Here is a 22,498-nt window from a genome sequence, read left to right on the forward strand (position 1 = left end):
GAACGGCAAGATCTCGCCCGTAAACCTTGTGGCCTGCGGGGTGGCGTCCTGCTCCCCTCCCCTCCCCTTCCCCCTTTTTTTTTCCTGAACCCTTCCGGCTCCTCCTTCCCTTCTCCCAACCCTTCTGCCTCTCCCGTTTTAATCTAGGAACCCACAGCGCAAGTAACCGTAGTAGACAGGTGCATTAGACCGTTCTGCGGGAAGGCTCACATTTAACCGCTGATGTCGCTGTCGCCACCTTTCGGTGCGGGGTACCTGGCCTAGGCTTCCACTAAGTGATCTCTGAGGCTCATCAGAGGTAATTAGACTGACCAGAGTGAAAACGCCCCTTACTCCCACGCCATTCTGCTAATGGTCCATTGCATCACAGGTCTCCAAAGGGGTGACTCTCCCCCCGCACCCCCCCCCCCGGGACTCTAGTTAATACCTCTCCTGTTTGCACCGACTGACAGTCCCTTAACCAGTCAGTCACTAATCTGTCACCAAGTTTGTCCTGAATCCTTGGGAGTTTTGCCCAAACAAAGGGATAGAGTTGGGGGTGGGGGGTGGGAAGGGATTCTGGCAATGTTAAAATTATGGCAAAACTGAAAGCTGGCAAGCATGCTGAGCCGCGACCATTCTTAAATTTCTTGCATCTGAGGCACAAAGTGTTTATTTTTCCCTTCTAGTGCTTTGGAGTTTTTAAAGTTGTCTTTGAGTTTTTTTTATTTAAAACCTTGCAGCTCATCCACTCAATATACATCAAAAAAAGTGGAACTCTTATCTCTATATTGCTTAAATCTGCCTTTGATTTTACACAATGTGTTTGCCAGAGGCCAGCTCTAAAAATTGAGTTAAGTTCTTTTTATCAAGCACCACAAAATACAGACATTCCGTCATAAATACTTGGAATACTCTAGGGTTGGAAACTTGACACATAAAAGAGGAAATCCTTAGGTATGTGTATTTCTCTCTTTCCCGTCCTCATTCGGTGTGTATAGGATGCAAGTGCAGAGTACAGAGGAAAACCTACTTGGTCAAAAAGCACGAGACTCTTAAATGCTACCAATTTCTATATGTGTTGATTTTCAAATATTTCAAATCCTAGTGTCTCAACAAAGTGTCTGGTGAGGAAACAAACTCTATACAGTATGTTCTGCCTCTGCTTGCTTGCCACAGGGTCTCCTGCAGTCCAGGCTGGCCTCAGACTCACTATGTATGCAACCCAGAGCTTTTATACATGCCAGAGAAACACTCCTCTAACCTGAACTACATCCCTGGCCCTGTTTTTTTGGTTTTATCTGCTTCTCTTCTGAAAAGCATTAAACAATAACTATGAAGATTTTTATACTCTCCAAAGGAAAGCAATTCTATGAAGCCTTATTAATTTCACTTTTTTGTTTTTTCTAGAGGAGGTTTCTCTGAGTAGCCCTGGCTGTCCTGGAACTGGATCTTCGGACTGGGCTAGCCTGGAACTCAGAGATCCCTCCCCCCGCTCGCCTTTGCCTCCCGTGTGCTGGTATTAAATGTGTTTGCCACTGTTCTGGCCTCCAGCTTCAGTATACTTAAGTCGACAAATATTCTATCTAACATTTACTAATATAAGTTATGGAGTGCCAGGATTAAAGGCATGCCCGGCAGGAGTAATTTTTTAATATGTTGTGGTTGTTAAATCTTGACAATGTTACCACTTTAAAGTTGAATGTTCTGTCTGACACACATCTGTAATCTCAGGGTTAAGGAGGCTGAGACAGGAAAATCAGAGGCCAGTTAAGATTTGCATAGGAAGACCCTGTCTTTGAATTAAAAAAACAAAAACAAAAACAGAGTGTGTGTGTGTAATATTCAAAACCTCTTTACGTCAAAATTTCAAAGTGTATCTTCATATACTAAATTTAACATTTCCAGAAAAAAAGTAAATAGTCGGTTTTGGTAGTGGGGTTTGTTTATTGAAACAGGATCTTTCTGTAAGATCTTCATCTTCTAGAGTGCTGAGGAAAAAGTTCACTTTTTTTTTTTTTTTTTTTTTACAGTAGGAAGATTGTACCTAGTGCCTAAGGGAGACTGGAGACCAGGGGAAAGTCCACTTTGAAATCTTGCTTCCTTCACTGTTTTAGTTTCAGTTTTAAATTATTGTTACCATCAGGTCAGAAGAGGAAAATCGTAAAACGAGAAAAGACAAGCAATTTAAGTCTTTTGTACAGCTATGTCTCTTTTTAACATAACAAATAATCTAGCAGGGCGATCGTGGCGCACGCCTTTGATCCCAGCACTCAGGCTGCAAAGACTGGCAGGATCTCTGAGGACAGCCAAGGCTACACAGAGAAACCCTGTCTCAAAAAAACAAAAAGAAATAATCTATAAGAATTGTCTTTTAGTGTGTATTAATTGTATTTATGTCTGATTTACATACACTTTTTTGTTGTTTTGTTTTTCGAGATGGGGTTTCTCTGTGTACTTTTGGTGCCTGTCCTGGATCTCGCTCTGTAGACCAGGCTGGCCTTGAACTCACAGATCCACCTGGCTCTGCCTCCCGAGTGCTGCGATTAAAGGCGTGCACCACCACTGCCTGGCTTACATAGCATTTACATATGCACTGCAGGTTACTCCAAATATCCATGCTCAGCTACATCCTCTTATTCTTTATCTATATGTCACGATCGTCTGATCCTCCAGAATGCTTTTAGAAATTCTGGGAAGAAAAAGTTTATAGAATGTATGATTCTTTTGTATTATAAAAAATGAACTTCTCATTAGCTGCATACTACATACACTTGGAACAGTATGAAGGTAGAGAGAGCAGTCAGGAGTGCTGAGTGATTTGGCCACCTTCCAAGATCCAGGGCGTGGTAGCTCATGCCTGTAATTCCAGCCCTGGGCCGGCTGAGTTAGGAGAATGCTGGGTTTGAGGATAGCCTTGGCTAACATAGAAGACTAGGGGTGGGGTGAGGCAGTGGGAGTATGATAATAAAACTAAAAAGAGAACTAATGCAAAACGTGGTTAGGAGTTTTAAACAATTCAGGAACTGTCATGTTTTCCGAGGAACACCTTGTTGTATTAAAAAATGTAAAAGTTCGAAATCTTGATGCCCTTAACAAATCAATCATGTTCTTCCTTCTCTGAAGAAAGCATACTGATTGTGGGACTGGATCAGATAGATGTCTTAACTACAGAGCTAGATTTTTTTTTTTTTGAGCTGAGGATCGAACCCAGGGCCTTGTACTTGCTAGGCAAGTGCTCTACCACTGAGCTAAATCCCCAACCCTAGATTTTTATTACTTACTTATTTATTTATTTTGAGGCAGAATTTCTCTGTGTAACAGCTCTGGCTGTCCTGAAGCTCGCTCTAAAGACCAGGCTGGCCTCATAGAGATCTGCCCGCCTCTGCCTCCTGAGTGCTAGGAACACAGGTGTGTGTCACCACCGCCCAGCTCTGAGCTAGATTATTTTAGGGTTTAGGATTCAATAGTTTATTCTTCACCATTTAGGAAGGAGAGAACCGTGTAGCTAGAGATAGTCCAAGAGTGAACGTGTGTAGTTTAAAATAGGACAATTCTTGGAGCCTTTCAAGTGAAACTCCTTAGCACTATTTTACATAATAACTTAATGTTTACAGAATTGCTTAGGATACTGTGAATTCCTTAAAACTGTTTTACATAATAACTTAATGTTTACAGAATTGCTTGGGATGCTGTGAACAATGTAAATTTCAGTTTCTCCATGAGAAATACTGATCCACAGACATAGGATTCACTTATGGAACCTTCATTTGTAACTGGCTGTTGGCTGTACTTAGAGAAACACTGCTTAAGGCCATTGACTTTTCTTTGATCCTGATCTAGTCTCTAAAAATGATTGGATTCTACCATAAATAGCCAAGTGTGGCAGCATGTGCCTATATCCCAGCATATGGTAGGTAAAGGCACAAACAGAGAGAATAAATGAGTGTATCTTAAAATTTTAAATGTATTTTAGCTAAAAAAAAAAAAAAAGAAATAATTTTTCTAAGGGAAACGCCAGCACTCGGGAGGCAGAGGCAGGCAGATCTCTATGAGTTTAGGGCCAGCCTGGTCTCCTTTTAAAATTCAAGGCCAGCCAGGGATACATAATGATAGTGAAACCTTGTTGGGGGGAGGGTAGGGAATAGTGGGTCTGGTATGATGGCACATAGCTCTAATCCCAGAACCTGGGAGATAGAGGCAGGAGGGTCAGAAATTCACTATATAATTAATTCACATTAACAAACACTTACTAATGCCTACTCGGAGTGTGCTAGAATAGAGATATAAAGTTGAATAAAACAGATCATGCCTTGAAGTTCCCAGGTCGGAGATAAAAGCAGATACATGAATAATTAAAAAATAACACAGTTGGAGAAGTATTGGTCCCCAAACAATGCTGTGAGTGGTTATGCTAATAGAATGGGTAAGGTTTCAAAAGAAGCAAAATGTGAGCTGCGGAGAATGAGATTCTATGGCATATAATTTGAAAGTAGTTTTGTTAAGGTCAGAATGGTGGCATCTTTGTCCTTAGGCTGAATCTGGCTTTCACCTTGGTGCCTCTGGGTAACCTTGATGGAGCCGCCATCCTAAGTTCCATTTTTTGCTTTTGCAACCTTGGGGATGGAACGCAGGGCCTTGTGCATGTTAGGTAAGAACTCCACCACTGCACGGCGTTTTCAGCACTCCCTACCTGCTGCTATTGCCACCCAAGATTATTCTTTCTCAGTGCACCGAATGGCTTTCCCATGAATAGCAATGTTTTCCAGGGATGTGTGTGTGTGTGTGACTAACTTGGCTTTTCAAAGATTAGTATTATATCTGCTAATCCCTTGAAACAGAAGTTGTAAAAACAAACATTTCTCTAAAATAACACCTCTGAGTCCATTCTCCTCAACAGTCTTTAAAATGTAACATTTTCCCGTTTTCCCTCCTTATTAAAAGCTGCATTTCTTGGCTGGGCATGGGGGCCCATTCCTTTAATCCCAGCACTTGGGAGGCAGAGACAGGTGGATTTCTGTGAGTGCAGGCCAGCCTGGTCTACTGAGTAAGTGCTAGGACAGCCAGGGCTAAAGTAGAGAGATCCTGTCTCAACACCCTTCACAAACAAAAAACAATTTAAAAAAACAACCCCAAAAAACAAAAAACTAGTGCCCGTGAAGTGACAATATACACACAGTACTAAGAATGGTATGGAGGAGTTTTCATTACCATAATCTGTGTCCTATGGACTGGACAATACACAACTTCCCTAGTCCGAACTAGACAAATACATAGATAAGATTTCTAACCAGATTCTTGTCTCCTATTGAGGGCTTTTGGAGATATCACAGTAGAGTTCTTCCCCCAAATACACAGAAGCATGAGCTTATGGAATTTGTGCAGTGGCTAACTGGGAACAGAAGAACTCTGCTGCTTACCAAGGGTTTACTTTGTTGTGTTTGGTTGGTTTTGATTTTTGTTTTGTTTTGTTTTTTGAGACAGGGTTTTTCTGTGTAGCTTTGCGCCTTTCCTGGAACTCACTCTGTAGACCAGGCTGGCCTCGAACTCACAGAGATCCACCTGCCTCTGCCTCCTGAGTCCTGGGATTAAAGGTATGAGCTACCACTGCCTGGCTGGTTTTGATTTTTAGAGACAGGGCTTCTCTGTAAAGTATTGACTGTTTAGTGTTTAGTTTCCTTTAGTACATTCTAGATGAACTTTTCAGAAATGCATCTTCTGGGTACATAAAACGATGCTCTCCCTTGTCTGATGTAGATCATAGAGAATACCCTAATGCTGCATCTCACAGCTAGTCTTGCATTTGCCTCCATTTTAACAGCAACACTTGAAACTGAGCTTTGTGGGAAAGAAGAGCCCCTGGTCAGGAGTGCAGCAGCTACTCTGATTGCAAGTCCACTTCAGATACCCCTGCCTCTAATCCAGAAAGCAGCTATGGCCCGCTTCCTAAGAAACGAGGACAATGAGGAGAACATGCTAAGTATGTCCCTTAGTCTAAGCGAAGGGGAGAGAGAGAGGATGGCCAGAGTTACTAAGGCCCTCAGTCTAAGAGAAAACGAAGCAGAGGACAAGTTTGAGGATGCCCATGAGATTATCCCCGTGGCAACAACGATGACTCTCCTATCGTCCTTGGAAGAATGTACAACTGGATTGTATTTGTTTCTAAATAACAGATTCTCCGATGCAATCAATCTTGTTCACCCATGGTCAAAAAACAGCCCGTACCACGCCCTGATATACAGCATGCTCATGATTGTCAAGGCCATCCTGACTTTTGAGCCACAGGATATTCAGATCGGAATGAACGCGGCAAAGGAAGCTTTGAAAACCTGCAACAATTTCCGGAAAAGACCCAGGATAATGACTTTATCGCGCTTAGTGAGTAGGCAGGGAATAAAGTCTGTCAAAGAAGAAGAATTACACGCAGAAGTCTGTTATGCTGAGTGTCTGATCTTGAAGTCTGCCATAACATTCATACAGGATGACAGTTTGCTGAGTTTCCTTAAAAGCGGCATCAACTTTGGGTCAAGCTATCAAATATACAAAGACTGCCAACAGGTCTTAGAACTTATGCCTGATAACCAAAGTAAGACGCACAGACACCTGGATGGAGGGGTCAAGTTTGGCCTTGGCGTATTCAACCTGATGTTCTCCCTTGTGCCGCCAAGGTCGCTGAAACTTCTCAATATTGTCGGCTACTCTGGAGACAGAGAAGTAGGCCTGGCTTTGCTCCATGACAGTGCGTCCGAACCTCATATCAACAACATCCTAAGTGTTTTCACCCTTCTCTTCTATTACAACTACGTGCGTGTAGTTTTCGGTGTCGAGAAGGTGTCCACTTCTGCCACGGAGAATCTCTTCCTGATCTACCTGGCGAAATTCCCCAACTGTGTCGTCCTTAAATTTTTCCGTGCCCGTTTTAGCATGCTAAATGGAAATTTTGAAACTGCACAGTTGAAATTACAAGAGTGCATTATCACGCAGAGTGAGTGGAAGCAGGTTCATCACCTCTGCTACTGGGAGCTCATGTGGTGCCATATTTTTCTGCAGAACTGGAAGCAGGCCTACAGCTATGCCAGTCTACTGTTTCAGCACAGCAGGTGGTCGAAGGCAATATACGCCTACAGCAAAGCCATAATACTGGCCTTGCTTCCTCCCAATTCTGTGCACTCAGAAAACGAGACCATGAATTCGGTCTTCCTACACGTGGATAGCCTGAGGATCAAAATTTTAGGCTCCTCTGTGCCAATAGAAAAATTTATTGCTGAGAAAAGTCAGCGCTATGGCACGACGACAGGCTGGTTTACAGCACAGCCCCTTCTGGAATTCATTTATGCGTGGAGTGGCTTCCGAGTCATGAGCAAGAAAATCGAGCTTATTTCCAGTTGGCTATCAATAATCGACAAAGGAAAAGACCTTTTGAACGAAAATCCAAATGAGGAGTACGGCATAGACGACATGAGCTTGTTAAATCTGCTGAAAGGTCTCTGCCTGAAACATCTGGGCAAACATTTGAAGGCTGAGCACTACTTTATTCGTGTCATCAAGAAGGAGAAACTGTTAAAATATGACCGCTACCTGGTGCCATATAGTTACTATGAACTGGGGATGCTGCATTATCTGAAGGGAGATTATGCCAACGCAACAAGAAACCTAGACTACATAAAGAACTACAAAGACTACTCCATGGAAGCCCGGCTACAGTTTCGGGCTCATATTGCCCTCGAACAAATAGCTAAGTTAGAAAAGTGATTGTGAGCTGGTGTGCTTCTGTGCAGTGTGAGTGGAATATTAAGAGTGGAATATCCACACTCGGTCAAGTCGTCAGTGGGTAGGAAAGTGATTCCCTTGTGAAAACCAAAATCCAGGAGGCAGCTGCTAAGAATCTGACCAGTAAATAAGAAAGGAATAGGCCATTTCTTTGCCCTCTCTCCTTCTCCTTCTCCTCCATAAAATGCAATGCTTAGACTGAAAACCGGAGTGTTGCACATTCTTGAAAAAGAAAAGGCAAAGGCTGTACATGGCAAAAGTATTTATGAGTTTATTACATTAACAGTTTTAAAACCTCCATAGGCTTAGTCTCCCACTAGATAATGATTATGTCCTGCCCATAACACAGGGAATGCTTTATTGGTAAAGAAATGACCTCAGTATCTTCCTGTTTCAAAAATACCAGCACACTGAGGAGTATAAACTCGGACAGGTTGTCCCTTACAAATAATCACTTTCATTGGCTTTTACATCAAAGATGATTTTCCCTTGTGTGATAAGGGATATCACTTTTACATGAGGAATAATGAAGTTCTAATGTGAATTTATAATTTGCCAGAGGATAGAGAAGAAAGAAGTCTCCATCCACACATAAACCCTATGGTGATAATTGGAGGAGATCAAGAGGATGATGTCCACTGGGTTAAAAAAAAAAAAAGAAGGAAGGAAGGAAGGAAGGAAGGAAGGAAGGAAGGAAGGAAGGAAGGAAGGAAGGAAGGAAGGAAGGGCTGGAGAGATGGCTCAGTGGTTAAGAGCACTGGCTGCTCTTCCAGAGGTCCTGAGTTCAATTCCCAGCAACCACATGGTGGCTCACAAACCATCTGTAATGAGATCTGGTGCCCTCTTCTGGCATTCAGGCATACATGCAGGTAGAACGCTGTATATATAATAAATAAATAAATCTTAAAAAAAAAAAAGAAAAAAGAGGACTGGGGACATGGCTTAGCAAATCAAGTGTTTGGTTCCCCAGAACCCAGGTCAGTTCTTCTGGATGGCAGCCCACCTGGAGGAGATGGGGTCCCAGGAACGAGCAGGCTGGCTAGTTAGGTGAGCCAGTGTCTGGGAGCTCCAGGCTCAGCTGAGAGACTCTGCCTCAATCAGGAGAAAAGTAATCAAAGACTGTTACTACCCAACTCAGGCCACCACACGCATAGGCACAGACACACACTCCCACACGCGTGTTCACACACACGTGAACAAGCGAACACAGGCACACCACACACACACCAATTACAAATGAATGAACATTTTTAAGGGAAGAAAAGGGGAGGCTGTCGGAGGTACAATTAGCGACTGACTAACCCTTGTTGTCCCTGTCCCTAAGGTGTCGTTCCTATTTTAAGACCAGGCAGCTTTTCCACATCATTAATCCACTTGATAGGCCAGTCTGAGAGCAAGTGGTAGTTATAGATTTGGGACTCAGTATTGCTTTACCTGCCTTAGGGATAAAAACTAGTCCCCAATTTCCAGACCGTTAAGTTGGGCTGAATCCATCCTCCATCCTTATAGTTATTCCTTGAAACAGATGTTGGGAAAGAGCCAGGCAAGGTGGTCCAGGCTTATAACCCTTGTAAGAACAGACTGAGGCAGGAGGATTCAAGTTCTAAACAAGCCTAGGCTACATAGAGAGACCCCAGGTAAATAAAACAAAGCAAAAATGAAGTTGATACTGGGAATGTTGTTTGGTCGTAAAAGTCTTGCCTAACACATGCAAGGCCCTGAGTGATCTAAAATAAATATGTATTTTTTTAGTTTCCTAAGTTTTCATGGCTTAAAACACATTATCTTTTTTTTTTTTTTTTTTTTGGTTTTTCGAGACAGGATCTCTCTGTGTAGCTTTGTGCCTTTCCTGGAACTTACTTGGTAGTCCAGGCTGGCCTCGAACTCACAGAGATCCGCCTGGCTCTGCCTCCCGAGTGCTGGGATTAAAGGCGTGCGCCACCACTGCCCGGCAAAAAACACATTATCTTAATGCTTACTGGGCATTGTGTCCAAACCACAATGAGGTATCAAGTTACTTCAGATTTAGAAATGCTTGGTTTTTTTTTTTTTTTAAGATTTATTTCATTTTTAATTAGTTTATGAGGTGGAGGGTGGAGAGAGGAGTTACAGACAGTTGTGAGCTGCCTAATGTGGGTGTCGGGAACCCAACTCCAGTCCTTCTGGAAAAGGAGTACACACTTTTTTTTTCCTTTGAGACAAGGTTTCTCTGTGTAGCCTTGGCTGTCCTGGAACTCCCTCTGTAGAGCGTCTGGTCTCAAACTCAAAGATTCCCTTGCCTCTGCCTCCTAAGTGCTGGCTGGGATTAAAGGCGTGTGCCACCGCCTTGCTCTTCGCGCTGATTTAATTATATTCCATAGTCAAAAGTAAACAATTATCTGCAACCCTACTTATTCATGCATTAAAAAGAAACGGAGTTGGGGCGATGGCTCAGGAGTTAAGAGCACTGGCTGCTCTTCCAGAGGACCCAGGTTCAATTCCCAGCACCCACATAGCACCTCAGCTGTCTGTAACTCCTATTCCGGGGGATCCGACACCTTCACACAGACATACCTGCAGGCAAAACACTAATGTACATAAAATAAAAATAAATAATTAAAAAAAAAAGACACAAACATACAATACCCACTTCTCAAGGGACTGAGGCTGGAAGGTTGCTAAGACAAAAAAAAGAAAGAAAAAACCCTCAGTTTTTAATGCATGTTAATGGATGCTTGTAATCCCACTATTTGGGAAATGGAAGCTGGAGGATTAAGAGTTCCAGGCCAGCTTCAGCTGCACAGCAAGTTAAAGGCCAGACTAAATGAGACCCCACCTAAAAAATAATTCTAGTTCTTAGCAGAAAACATAGCAATAACACTATAGCACTATTTCATTTTTTAAAAATATATTTTATGTGCATTGGTGTTTTCCCTGCATGTATGTCTGTGTGAGGGTGTCAGATTCCCTGGAGCTGGAGCTCTAGACAGGTTGTAAGCTGTCATGTGGATGCTAGGAATTGAACCCCGGGTCTTCTTGAGGAGCAGCCAGTGCTCTTAACCGCTGAGCCATCTCTCCAGCACCTATAGCAGTATTTCCTGTGTGTGTTTACGGTGTGGGGACATGTATGTGGGTGTGCAGTGTGGGGACACACATGAAGAGGCCAGGGGTCAATACGAGACCCTGTGTGTTATATGCAAGTATGCACACACACTGGCCAGGCACATATATCAGACAGAGGTTGACATTAAAATGTCTTCCTCAATCACTTCTTTATATCATCATCATCATCATCATCACCTGAGATAGCTCTGGCTGTCTGGGAACTCAGTAACGAAGACCAGACTGGCTTCGAACTCACAGAGATCCACCTGCCTCTGCCTCTCAAGTGCTAGGATTAAAGACGTGCCATTTCACCCAGCTTCCACCTTTTTTTGAGACAGAACTCACAGACCTAGGAACTTGCTGCTGCTCTGGCTAAACCCGCTGGCTAGCAGGCCTGGAATCTGCCAGTCAAGGCCCCCAAGCCCTGAGGATACAGAAGCACACTGCCATGCCAGGCTTTTATGTGGGTGCAGAGGATCCAGAATTGGGGCCTCATGCTTTCACAGCAAGGACTTCACACACTGAACCACCTCACGAACCCTCTGCCTTGGTTTTCTTTGCTTTGGCTTTTGGGACAGGATCTCACTATGCAGACCAGGCTGGCCTCTACTTCCCGACTGCTGAGATTAAAGGTGTGCACCACCACGCTCACCCTAAAACACTGTGTGTGTGTGTGTGTGTGTGTGTGTGTGTGTGTGTGTGTGTGTGTGTGTGTGTGTGAAAGTGCATGGAAGTCACAGAATTTGTAGGAGTTAGCTCTTTGCCTCCACAAATGTCCCAGACATCAAACAGGTCGTCAGGGATAGTGTGGCAAGTCCCTTTGACCACTGAGCAATGTCACTGAGCAGCAGGGGCTCATCTGGCTTGTGGAGAGCATTTTACTAACAGCTGTCATCTCCATCCATTGTATCTTTTCTTTTCTTCTTTTTTTTTTCTTTTTTTTTTTTTTTTCCAAGACAGGGTTTCTCTGTGTACTTTTGGTACCTGTCCTGGATATCTCGCTCTGTAGACCAGGCTGGCCTTGAACTCACACAGATCCGCCTCCCTCTGCTTCCCGAGTGCTGGGATTAAAGGCATGCGCCACCGCCGCCCGGCCATTGTATCCTCTCTAAAAGTAAACATTTTATGTGTTTGGGTGTTTTGCTTGTATGCATGTCTGAGCACCACACATGTGCCTGGTGCCCCTGGTGGCTAGAAGTGTCAGCTCTTGGGAGTTACACACAATTGTGAGCCACCATGTAGGTGCTCGGGATTGAACTCAAGACCTCAGGAAGAGCAGCCAGTGCTCTTAACCTCTGAGCCATCTCTCCAGCCCCACCCACCTCCTTTGTGACAGGATCTCACTGGTCCAGAATTTGACAATTAGACTAGTGAGCCCCAGGTATCCTTCTGTTTCCGCTTTCCAGCCCTGGGATTACAAATGAACACTACTATGTTGTGCTTATTTTTATGCAAAGGCTTTATCAATGTAGTCATTCCCAGCCCCTCATCAACGTATTCTTGATGACTCAGCATCAAGAAGGGCTCTACCAGGCCGGAAGCATGGCAAACATGGCACCCAACAGGTTTTACCTTTTACCCTTCTCCCCCTAATACAAACCATTAGGTTACAGCCCTAAAGCTAGCCTCCAAGGTCCATACCCTTATTTGGCCACTAACTCATTCCTGAGACAAAGCATCAAGGTCCAGCAACCAAAATTCATTATTTGGCTAGTATGTCCAATCAGAACTTAGCAGCTCACCCTAGCAGACTCCCCCTTTTCGCCTTAAAAACCCACTCCTGCAAAACAAAACAAAAAAAACAAACAAAAACACCTGCTTGCTGGGTGCTTTTTGCTGCTACTGCTGCCTTTGCAGCCTCTCCTGCCCCCCTGCACCTCCGGGGTAATAAATCTCTTGTGTTGAGAATTTGATGTCTGGGTATGTCCTGTATCGATTGTCCTGTGGGGGGGGGGGTTGGGGTCCTCCCCTACAGAGACACTTCTATTGGCTGGTACTAACAGAAGGAACAGAAAAGCTAGAATACTTTATAGTTGCTACACAATACTTGTAACTGAATTTTTGTTTTGTTTATTGAGACAGGGTTTCTCTGTGCAGTTTTGGTGCCTGTCGTGGATCTTGCTCTGTAGATCTGGCTGCCCTCGAACTCACAGAGATCCACCTGGCTCTGTCTCCCTAGTGCTGGGATAAAAGGTGTGCACCACCATCACCTGGCAATTTTTTTTTTTTTTTTTTTTTTTAGGCCAATTGGTCTTGAATTCTCAAAGATCCGCCTACCTCTGCTTCCCAAATGCTAGGACTAAAGGCCTGTGCAACATGTGTGACCCAAATGTAACTTCAGTTTCTGATAGTTTGGAAAGGGTAGGGGAGTGACTTGTCTCAAAAGAACAAAACAGGTCTCAAAAGAACATACAGATCAAACCTTTTATTTAGCAGTAAAGAATGGAGCTTAAAATGCAAGTGAACAGTTGTCACGAACCAGTTTTATTCTGCATTTTTAAAGGTCAAACAGTTCCTCTCACACTCTAATAACTTGGAATTTATATTAGCTCTCTGTAGATTTACTGAGGGTGTTAATGGCAAAGTCTAACTTAATCCATGAAAGCTACATTAATATAAGCAGTCATTCAATCAGTGAAGGTTTTGAGAAGGATTATTTGATATGGAATTCCAAATAGTAGTAAACAGCTGATTCATTTTTAATGTTTCTGCTCCTTGGCTTGGTAGTCTAGCTCAATTTTTTTAAATCACCTTTTTTTTTTTTTTTAAGTGTCGGCAGGACCCCAGCATTTACTATCTTGCACCACTTTTCACTATCATAGTGTCGAAAAAAGATTCTGCAGTAGTCAGAGCCCAGTTGACTACGTGCCCAGAAATGTAAGCAGAAGCAAGGGCTGTATCCCTTTCCACCAAAGAGGTTTATAATGAGTGACGGCATTCAGCTCAGTCCAACGATGAGCTTCCGAGCTTCCGCACCAACCTCGAAACTCACTGCGAGCACGTCCCAAAGGCGCCCGCATTTTAACTGCCCCCAACGAGAATCCGCGCCGTTCACTTCAGCCTCTAGACCTTGATGATTTACCCAGAGGGCTTTGGGTTGCATCCGTGGCTAAAGCGCATTTTCGTACCCACTTGCATTGAGGACGTGGTACTAACTTGAGCTGTTCACCGTGGCAGCGCGAACCCAGATTTCCTAGCACGCGAACTGCGGCCCCGCTGACTCCGCCCCGTAGCGAGGACGCAGGCAAAGGACTACAGAACGGAGGATTCTGGGGGGAGGAAGTGACGCCAGGCGCAAAGCATGCTGGGCGCGGGCGGGCCGACTCAAGGCAGGTCGGTGGCGTGGGAGCCGAGTGGGGATGGAGCGATGCGTTCCTGGGGCGGTTTCCTCGGTTGTCGCGAATAAGCAGCTGGCCCCAAACCCCGCGGAGACTCTGGTCTACAGAGCGTAGGTGGGAATCGGAGAACTCCGCATCAGTTATGCCTACAAGGGGTTTGGGGCGACATCTTCTATCTAAGGAAAGCTGAGGGTTTGAGTATCATCCGTGGACCAGGGTTCAAAGCCAGGTTGGAGTCGTATCCGGAATTGGTACAAGAGCGTGGGATGGACATGCTAGAGGAGTTCCAGAATTGCTCTGGAGGCCATTCGCTATTACCGGAGCTCAGGCTGAATTTTAAGTAACTTTTCTTTTTCCGGATATGGTAAAAAACATTCTCGAGAATTCTCCACAGTATCAGTTTCTTATACTGAAAATGGGCATTTTGGGCCGGGCGGTGGTGGCGCACGCTTTTAATCCCAGCACTCGGGAGGCAGAGGCAGGCGGATCTCTGTGAGTTCGAGGCCAGCCTGGACTACAGAGTGAGTTCCAGGACAGGCTCCAAAGCTACACAGAGAAACCCTGTCTCGAAAAACAAAACAAAGAGCTTTTTGTTTGTTGTTCCCTTTGAGGCTGGAGACGTACACTATGCTAACCAGGCTGGTCTCAAACTGGTGGTCTCAGTGTTAGTAGTAGGCCGGACTGTAGGTATGAGCTACCAAGACCACAGAGAAACCCTGTCTCAAAATACTAAAAAAAAAAAAAAAAGAAAGAAAGAAAGAAAAGAAAGAAAAAGCAACTTGCCAAGAATTTGAGGCAAATTACAGATGTCGCTGCCTTCAGAATGGAGATTAGGGGTTAAGACATGGCTTGTCTGGAATATGCATAGTGATTAACCCAAACTGGTAATGGTTTCAGTTCTAGCCAGCTGGTAACCATGAGTGAATGGACGAAGAAAAGCCCCTTAGAATGGGAAGACTACGTCTATAAAGAAGTCAGAGTGATAGCCAGTGAGAAGAAGGAGTATAAAGGATGGCTTTTAACCACAGACCCAGTCTCTGCCAAGTGAGTATGCATCTTACTTTCTGGAAGTGACAACGCCGTACGTACTGCCTGGATATCCCAGATGAGAAGGCCGGTCCGTGGAAGGCTGGTTATTCACACCTAACAACTGCTTTTGAGCCTAAGTGCTGTTTTAACTGTGGGTTACGACAGCAAATTGGACACAGTTACAGGAACAGAACATAGAAATTCTCTCCTCCCCTTCCCCCTTTCACAGGGTCTCACGTAGCCCAGGCTGGCCCTGAGCATGCCTCGTAGCTGAAGATGACCTTTGACTTCATCGGCTGCTACTTCCTGAGTGCTAGGATTAAAGGTGTGAACCAATCTTTTTTAGAGGCTCACATCACTCAGGCTGGCCTCAAATTCATTGTGTAGCTGAGGATAAACATGAACTCCTGATTCTCCTCTCTCCGCCTCCCAAGTGCTGAGATAAGTGTGAGCCACCGTATCCAGCTGTTAAGAACTTGTCTCAAGAAGAAAAAAAGGGCTGAGGATACATAGAGGGTGGTGTGGGGGGGATGCCCACACCGTTCGCTGGCAAATTCTGTACTTTTTTGAAGTACCAAATATTTATTTGTTTATTTTTGAGACAAGGTCCCCCCCCCTTTTTTTTTCAAGACAGGGTTTCTCTGTGTAGCTCTGGAACTTGCTCTGTGACCAGGCTGGCCTTGAACTCACAGAGATCTGCCTGCCTCTGCCTCCTGATTAAAGGCATGAACTATCACACCAGGCTGAAGCTAATGTGATCTTGATATCAGAAGTAGAGGACAGGTTTAAAAAAAAAGAAAACTATTAATTCCATTTAGGAATTCAAACACCAGAATCTTCACTAAAATACATAGTCTACCATATGTTATGCTGTAACAAAAGAATTTTACTTCTGCAGCCAGGTGCAGTGGTGGACAACTTTAATCCCGGCACTCCCAGGCAGAGCCAAGCAGATCTCTGATTTTAGACCAGCCTGGTCTACATAATGAATTCCAGGACAGCCAGGGCTACAAAGAGAACTTGTTAAAACAAAAACAAAAACAAAAAAACCCTTCACTTCTGTACTACTCTCCTAAAAGCCTAGTAATTCCTTTTTTTTTTCCCCCTTCGGTTTTTCGAGACAGGGTTTCTCTGTGTAGTTTTGGTGCCTGTTCTGGATCTCGCTCTGTAGACCAGGCTGGCCTAGAACTCCCGAGTGCTGGGATTAAAGGCATGTGCCACCGCTGCCCGGCAAGCCTAGTAATTCGTAGTGTAATTATGAGAAAGCTTCACACAACCAAGAATTGAGACATTGTATAAAACACTTCACAATACTTTTCAGACCTCTCAAGACCATAGGAAGCATGTAAAGACCGGAAAACAGATCAGAAGAGAATAAGGAAACATGAGAACTAAATGTAACATAGGATCTCAAATTGGAAATGTAACCTAAGATCTTGGACTAGATCCTGGAACAGAAAAAGGCCCCCAGTGGAAAACTCAGTACTAAACAACACCTGTGGTTAATGTAAATTCTTATTTTTGACAGAGGTACCATCAATGTGTACGATGTTAGCTTGGGGAAGCTTAGTGAAGAGAGTATGGATACTCTGTAATGTCTTTATTACCTCCATTAGTCACAAAAAAATGCATGTTTAAGACAAATGGCCCAATTCCTAAAATTTAAGTGATATGGCAGGAATGGTGGCCAAGCCTTTAATCCCAGCACTCGGGAGGCAGAGGCAGGACCATCTCTGTCCTTTGGGACTATCCTGATCTACGTAGCAAATTCCGAGCCAGGCAGAGCTACAGAGTGAGACCCTGTCTCAAAAGAAGAAAAGAAAGAAAACTGAAAAGGTAGGGTCTCAGCAAGTTTGTGATTCTCCTGCCTCAGCCTTAAGAATAGCTGGGGTAGGGCCGGGCGGTGGTGGCGCACGCCTTTAATCCCAGCACTCGGGAGGCAGAGGCAGGCGGATCTCTGTGAGTTCGAGGCCAGCCTGGGCTACCAAGTGAGTTCCAGGAAAGGCGCAAAGCTACACAGAGAAACCCTGTCTTGAAAAACCAAAAAAAAAAAAAAAAAAAAAAAAAAAAAAAAAAAAAAAAAGAATAGCTGGGGTTATAGGCCTTTGCCACTAAGGTCTGTCCTGGGAGTTTCCTGAGCTTCAGAGTTATTGTCATAAATTTGTTCATAGTATGTTGAGCAGGGCTGCCTTATTCCTAGTATTGTGTCCTTCTGTCTGTCTTACTCTAGTGGGGTGTGGGTGTGGGTGTGTTCTGCTAGGGATTGAACCTAGGATCTCATACATGACAGACATGTGTTCTACCACTTAGTTCGGATCCACTTTCAGCTTTTGGGTTTGATGATCTTCTGACTTTGGTTTTATTTTTGTTTTGTTTTTTCAAGACAGGGTTTCTCTGTGTAGTTTTGGAGCCTGTCCTGGAACTCACTCTGTAGACCAGGCTGGCCTTGAACTCACAGAGATAAGCCTGGCTCTCAGGAAGTTTAGTTTTTTTCGAAAGAACCAAAAAAAGAAAGAAAAAACAAACCGTTTAGATGTTTAGGATCTCAGTGAGGGCTGAGGAGTAAGTAAAAGCATTTGGTGGCGAGATGGTTAATGGTCCTGGGGGTCAGGTGACCTGTTTGGGTTGAGGATGCCCTCGTTCCATTGCTTCTTCACAGTTCTGGAGGTTTTCCTTTTTCAAATCTGAACTTACTTTTTCTTTAAAGCATTGTCCTTGTGAACTTCCTTGAAGATGGCAGCTTGTCTGTGACTGGGATTATGGGACACTCTGTGCAGACGGTGGAAACGGTGAGTGAAGCAGACCCCAGGGTAAGGGAGCAGCTGGCACATCTGTTCACATCTGCAGATTGTAAAGGGTACAGCCCCGAGGATCTGGAAAAGAGAAAGAACAGCCTAAAGAAGTGGCTGGAGAAGAACCACATCCCGGTCACCGAACAGGGAGATGCACAAAGGACTCTCTGTGTGGCTGGGGTCCTGACGATTGACCCACCATATGCTCCTGAAAACTGCAGCAGCTCCAATGAGATCATTCTGTCCCGCATTCAGGATCTTATTCAAGGCCATCTTTCAGCTTCCCAGTGAGAGGCCGGGCACTGTGAACGCACTGATCCAAATGACTTGACTGTTCGGTTTTGTGTTAAATGCTTCGAATGTAAGTTGATTGTATTATAGGAGTTCAAAAGCACACGTGGGATGCATGTGTGTGTGCATATGTTAAGTTTTTGTGCTGACTTTCCTGGGAAGGGAAGGGTACATGGGTAGCGTCCCATGCTCTGAAATTAACACAGGAAGTAATACTTGTAAGGAGCTTGTCTGTGATGAGGGTAAGCCGTTCTTTTTGTGAAGCAAGGATACATTTTGAATGGGTGTAGCAGTGTGAAATGATTTATAAATTTCAATATAAGATATTACGGTAAAATCAGTCTTGGGTTCCTTGGACTAACCAAATCTCTGTGTTCTTAAAATGTTGGTCTTTGAGATTGATAACAATAGCAATAACTCTTTGAATTAGAGTAAGCCGTGGTTTGGCTGTGGCTTGTGCCTCCCTACAGTTCTTGTGATAGGAATTTTTAACTTTATGAGATGAGACATGGGGCTGGAGAGATGGCACAGCAGTTAGGAGTACTAGCTGTTCTTCCAAAGGACCTGGGTTCAGTTCCCAGCACTCACATGGCAGCTCACAACTGTCTGTAACTCCAGTTCCAGAGCATTTGACATTGTCACACAGACATACATGCAGGCAAACACTGCACCTAACATAAAAGGGAATAAACTGTTAAAAAAAAAAAAAGAGAGAGAGAGAGAGAAAGGGAAATCTTTAGGTCATTAAAGGTACGCCCTAAAGAAGGATTGTGGGACCTGGCTTCAGACTTGGGTGATATAAGCTCTCCTGTATGGTGGCTTAGTGCATCTGAGAAATAGAAAATAGAAAGCTCTTAAGTTAACATGGTTCATTGCTAACCAAAATGGAGCTGATGCCGTCTGACTGTCCTGGGCTCCCACCTTTGAGCTAAATTTCTCTTCATAAATACCCTGTTGCAGGCATTTAGTTCATTTTAGTGACCCAAGGCTGACTAGTAGAGTACTTTTTTTACGGTTGAAAGTTTTGGCTGTTGGTAAAACCCTTTTTTTGGGAGGGGGGACACAGGGTCTCACTATGTAGCTTTGGTTATCCTGGAACTTACTATGTAGTCCAGGCTGGCCTCAATCTCACAAAGATCCACCTGCCTCTGCCCCCTGAGTGCTGGGATTAAGTGTGGGCCACCACACCTGGCTTTTCCTCACAGCTTAATTCACTGACCGAGACTCTTTAGAAATTTACTAGAGGAAAGGGAATAGGAAATAACCAGCTCAATCATGGAAATGAGTCTGACCAGGGGACGCCCTTGGAAAGGGAGAAGCTATATAGGAAATGAACCACAGCATCACTCGGGCTTGGCCTTGGCTCAGGGACGGATTCTGGTGCATTAGTGTTGGTAGATAGATGGGCTGTCAAACTAGTCTGTTGGGGACATGCTGTTTCTTGGCAACTGAATCCTTAGTTTAAACAATCTGCCTCCAAATAAAAGTGCTGGAGAGGGCAAATGATCCTCTCTGCCTTGGAAACTGCCGCTCCCAGTGCCTCAGCTGAGATGTTCCAGAGAGGTTCGCTCACCTTCTAACCTTGTTCGATCACCTGCTTCTAACCTTTCTTCAGGGCCGTCGGTTGGAGTTCCAGGACCTGCAGAGGCAGTCTCCCAAAGCTGGCTCGGTTTCCTGCCAGGTCTGGAGGGCAGCCAAGGCTGTCTTTGAACATGATATCAACAATACTTTAAAAAAAACAAAAGACTTGGGCTGGAGAGATGGCTCAGTGGTTAAGAGCACATACTGCTCTTCCAGAGGATCTGGGTTTGATTCCTAACACCCACATGAGTTGGCTCACAACCAACTCTTAACTCCAGTTCCAGGGATATCTAACACTGGCCTGTGTGGGCACCTGCACTCACAGGCACACGCTTACCCACATACACATCATTTAAAGTAAGAAAAATAAATTATTAAGGCTTTGGGGGCATTCATTCAGCTTTTACAACTTTATTATTTTTTTAATTTAAATTTTTTGTTGTTGTTGTTGTTTTGAGACAGGGTCTCACTATGTAGTTCTGGCTGTCCTGGAACTCACTATATAGACCAGGCTGTCCTTGAATTCACAGAGATGAGCTTGCCTCTGTCTCCCAAGTGCTGAGATTAAAGGCCTGGCTTGGCTTTTTAAAAAATTGTCTTAGAAGCATAATTTTTAGTAATTCCTTCCTATACAGTTTGTCTGATTTCCTAAATATTCCCACTGTTTCCTAGAGACATTTTGGCTGAAATAGATTTTTCACAAAATTAAATTTTTTTTTTTTTTTTTTTGGTTTTCGAGACAGGGTTTCTCTGTGTAGCTTTGCGCCTTTCCTGGAGCTCACTTGGTAGCCCAGGCTGGCCTTGAACTCACAGAGATCCGCCTGGCTCTGCCTCCCGCGTGCTGGGATTAAAGGCGTGCGCCACCACCGCCCGGCTTCAAAATTAAATTTTTTTAATTATTGGAACTGATCAGGTGTCTCAGCAGGTAAGGACACATGCCACCAAGCCTGATGACTTGAGTTCCACAGGGTTGAAGCAGAGAATTGACTCCTGTAAGCACCCTACTCTCCCAAAATAAATCTAAAAATAAAATTGTTGAAAAATTAGAAGCCTTCACGGTCAACTGTTAATTTCTAGAGTATTGATCGAAATGTGTGATGCTTTGAAACAGATTGTGGGATGCTAGTATGGGCTAAGGATTACTATCTAATTCCTGCCAAGAACTTGGGGAGAAATCAGCATATTGGGGGGCTAAGTGATACATACTTAATTATTCCTACTTCCAAATATAGTTGATTTTTATAAAATATTATTAAGAGATTTTGTTTGCTTGTTTGTTTTATGAAAAATCTCCCAGCTCAGTGAGTAATATGCCTGTTGCAGAAGCATTAAGAGCTGATGTCGAGACTCCAGCATTCCTGTCTGATGTGGAGACACGAACCTGGAACCCCAGTCCTGGGTGCTGAGTCAGGCAGAACCTAGGGCTTGCTGGTAGCCAGTCTAGCTGAAATGCCAAGTTCCAGGTTTAGTGGGAGGTTCTGTCTTGAACATTAATGAAGATGGGGGCTGGAGAGAGAGCTCAGCAGTTAAGAGCACTTGCTGTTCTTGCAGAGAACCCACGTCAGTGGCTTCCAACTGCTGGTAACTCTCAGAAGAAGGGTTCTGATGACCTTCTCTGGCCTCCATGGGCACCTGCACAGTGTGGTGCACATACAGATAGTCAGGTACATACATAAATGTTTAAAAAATCTAAGATGAGAAGTGATTGAGGAAGACATCGTCGATCAACCTCTGAGCTCAGTCCACCTCCCTCATGCACACAAACATGTCGGATGAGAAACCATTTCCTGGTGGTTTCATCTCCCTGCTTTATCTATTTCTTTGTTCCTTTTTCTTTTCTCCCACTCTCTCTCTTTTTTTTTGAGAGAAGGTCTCATATAGCCTAGGCTAGTCTCAAACTGTGAATGTAGCTGTGGGTGGCCTGGAATGCCTGATCCTCCAGACAGCCTCTCAAGGGCTGGGATCACAGGTGTGTATTAGTCTGCCTGACAAAAAGTTAGTTTTTAAGAATCTGTTGTGATGGCCCAGCTGGTAAAGGCACGTGTTGCCAAACCTGAGTTTCATCCCTGGTGGAAAGAGAGGACCAACTCCTGAAAGTTGTCCTTTGACCTCCACATGTGTGTGTGCATGCACACACACACACACACACACACACACACAAAGAATATTTATAGAAAGAGGAAGGATTAAACTTTGCAAGTTTGTGGAAACATTTATGGAGGATTCCAGTAAAGCGCCCAGTTTTACATTCCGTCAGCATTGTATGAGCCTCTAATGTTTCCACATCCTTCCCAGATTTGTTGTTTTTTGTTTTTCAAGACCAGATTTCTCTGTGTAGCCCTGGCTGCCCTGGAATTCACTCTGTAGACCAGGCTGGCTTTGAACTCAGATCTGCCTGCCTCTGCCTCCTGAGTGCTGCCATTAAAGGTGTGTCCCTGGTCATCCAGCGGTTGTTAATGTATGTCCACAGGTGGAGGGCAGAGGACTACAGTACTTTGTAGTTGTCTGTGTACAAGTCATATGCTGCTTCCCCCCCACCTCCCCCTTTTTTTTGAGCTAGGGCTTTGGTCTTTCTAGGTTTCCCAGGCTGGCTTCAAACTTGCAGCAATCCTCCTGCCTCAGCCTCTCAAGTAT

At 44.2% G+C, this 22,498-nt stretch overlaps 1 protein-coding gene and 1 pseudogene across 6 annotated transcripts; both read left to right on the top strand.

The window, feature by feature from the left end:
• The first annotated feature begins 157 nt into the window (after window positions 1-157).
• Window positions 158-7,954, top strand: LOC102902931 (tetratricopeptide repeat protein 39B pseudogene; annotated as a pseudogene). Of its 2 annotated transcripts, none has more exons than XR_013046948.1 (2): window positions 158-298; window positions 5,801-7,954. The product of XR_013046948.1 is annotated as a tetratricopeptide repeat protein 39B pseudogene, transcript variant X1 (transcript). The 2 variants fall into 2 exon arrangements; XR_013046949.1 differs by lacking the exon at window positions 158-298 and adding an exon at window positions 723-936.
• Window positions 159-20,039, top strand: Gemin6 (gem nuclear organelle associated protein 6). 4 transcript variants are annotated; one of them, XR_013046950.1, is made up of 4 exons: window positions 14,056-14,166; window positions 15,069-15,215; window positions 17,908-18,353; window positions 19,899-20,039. XR_013046950.1 is itself a non-coding variant. In XM_042267339.2 (3 exons), exons 2-3 carry the CDS (start codon window positions 15,088-15,090, stop codon window positions 18,281-18,283), a joined length of 504 nt encoding a protein of 167 aa, XP_042123273.1. In that variant the 5' UTR covers window positions 159-298; window positions 15,069-15,087; the 3' UTR covers window positions 18,284-18,623. The 4 variants fall into 4 exon arrangements, 3 of the variants coding, with proteins under 3 accessions (XP_042123273.1, XP_042123272.1, XP_006988414.1); XM_042267339.2 differs by lacking the exons at window positions 14,056-14,166; window positions 19,899-20,039 and adding an exon at window positions 159-298 and having other exon boundaries at window positions 17,908-18,623; XM_042267338.2 differs by lacking the exon at window positions 19,899-20,039 and having other exon boundaries at window positions 17,908-18,623.
• Window positions 20,040-22,498: the final 2,459 nt, after the last annotated feature.

The sequence above is a fragment of the Peromyscus maniculatus genome, chromosome 22 (assembly GCF_049852395.1).
Source record: "Peromyscus maniculatus bairdii isolate BWxNUB_F1_BW_parent chromosome 22, HU_Pman_BW_mat_3.1, whole genome shotgun sequence".
Taxonomy (NCBI): Eukaryota; Metazoa; Chordata; class Mammalia; order Rodentia; family Cricetidae; genus Peromyscus; species Peromyscus maniculatus.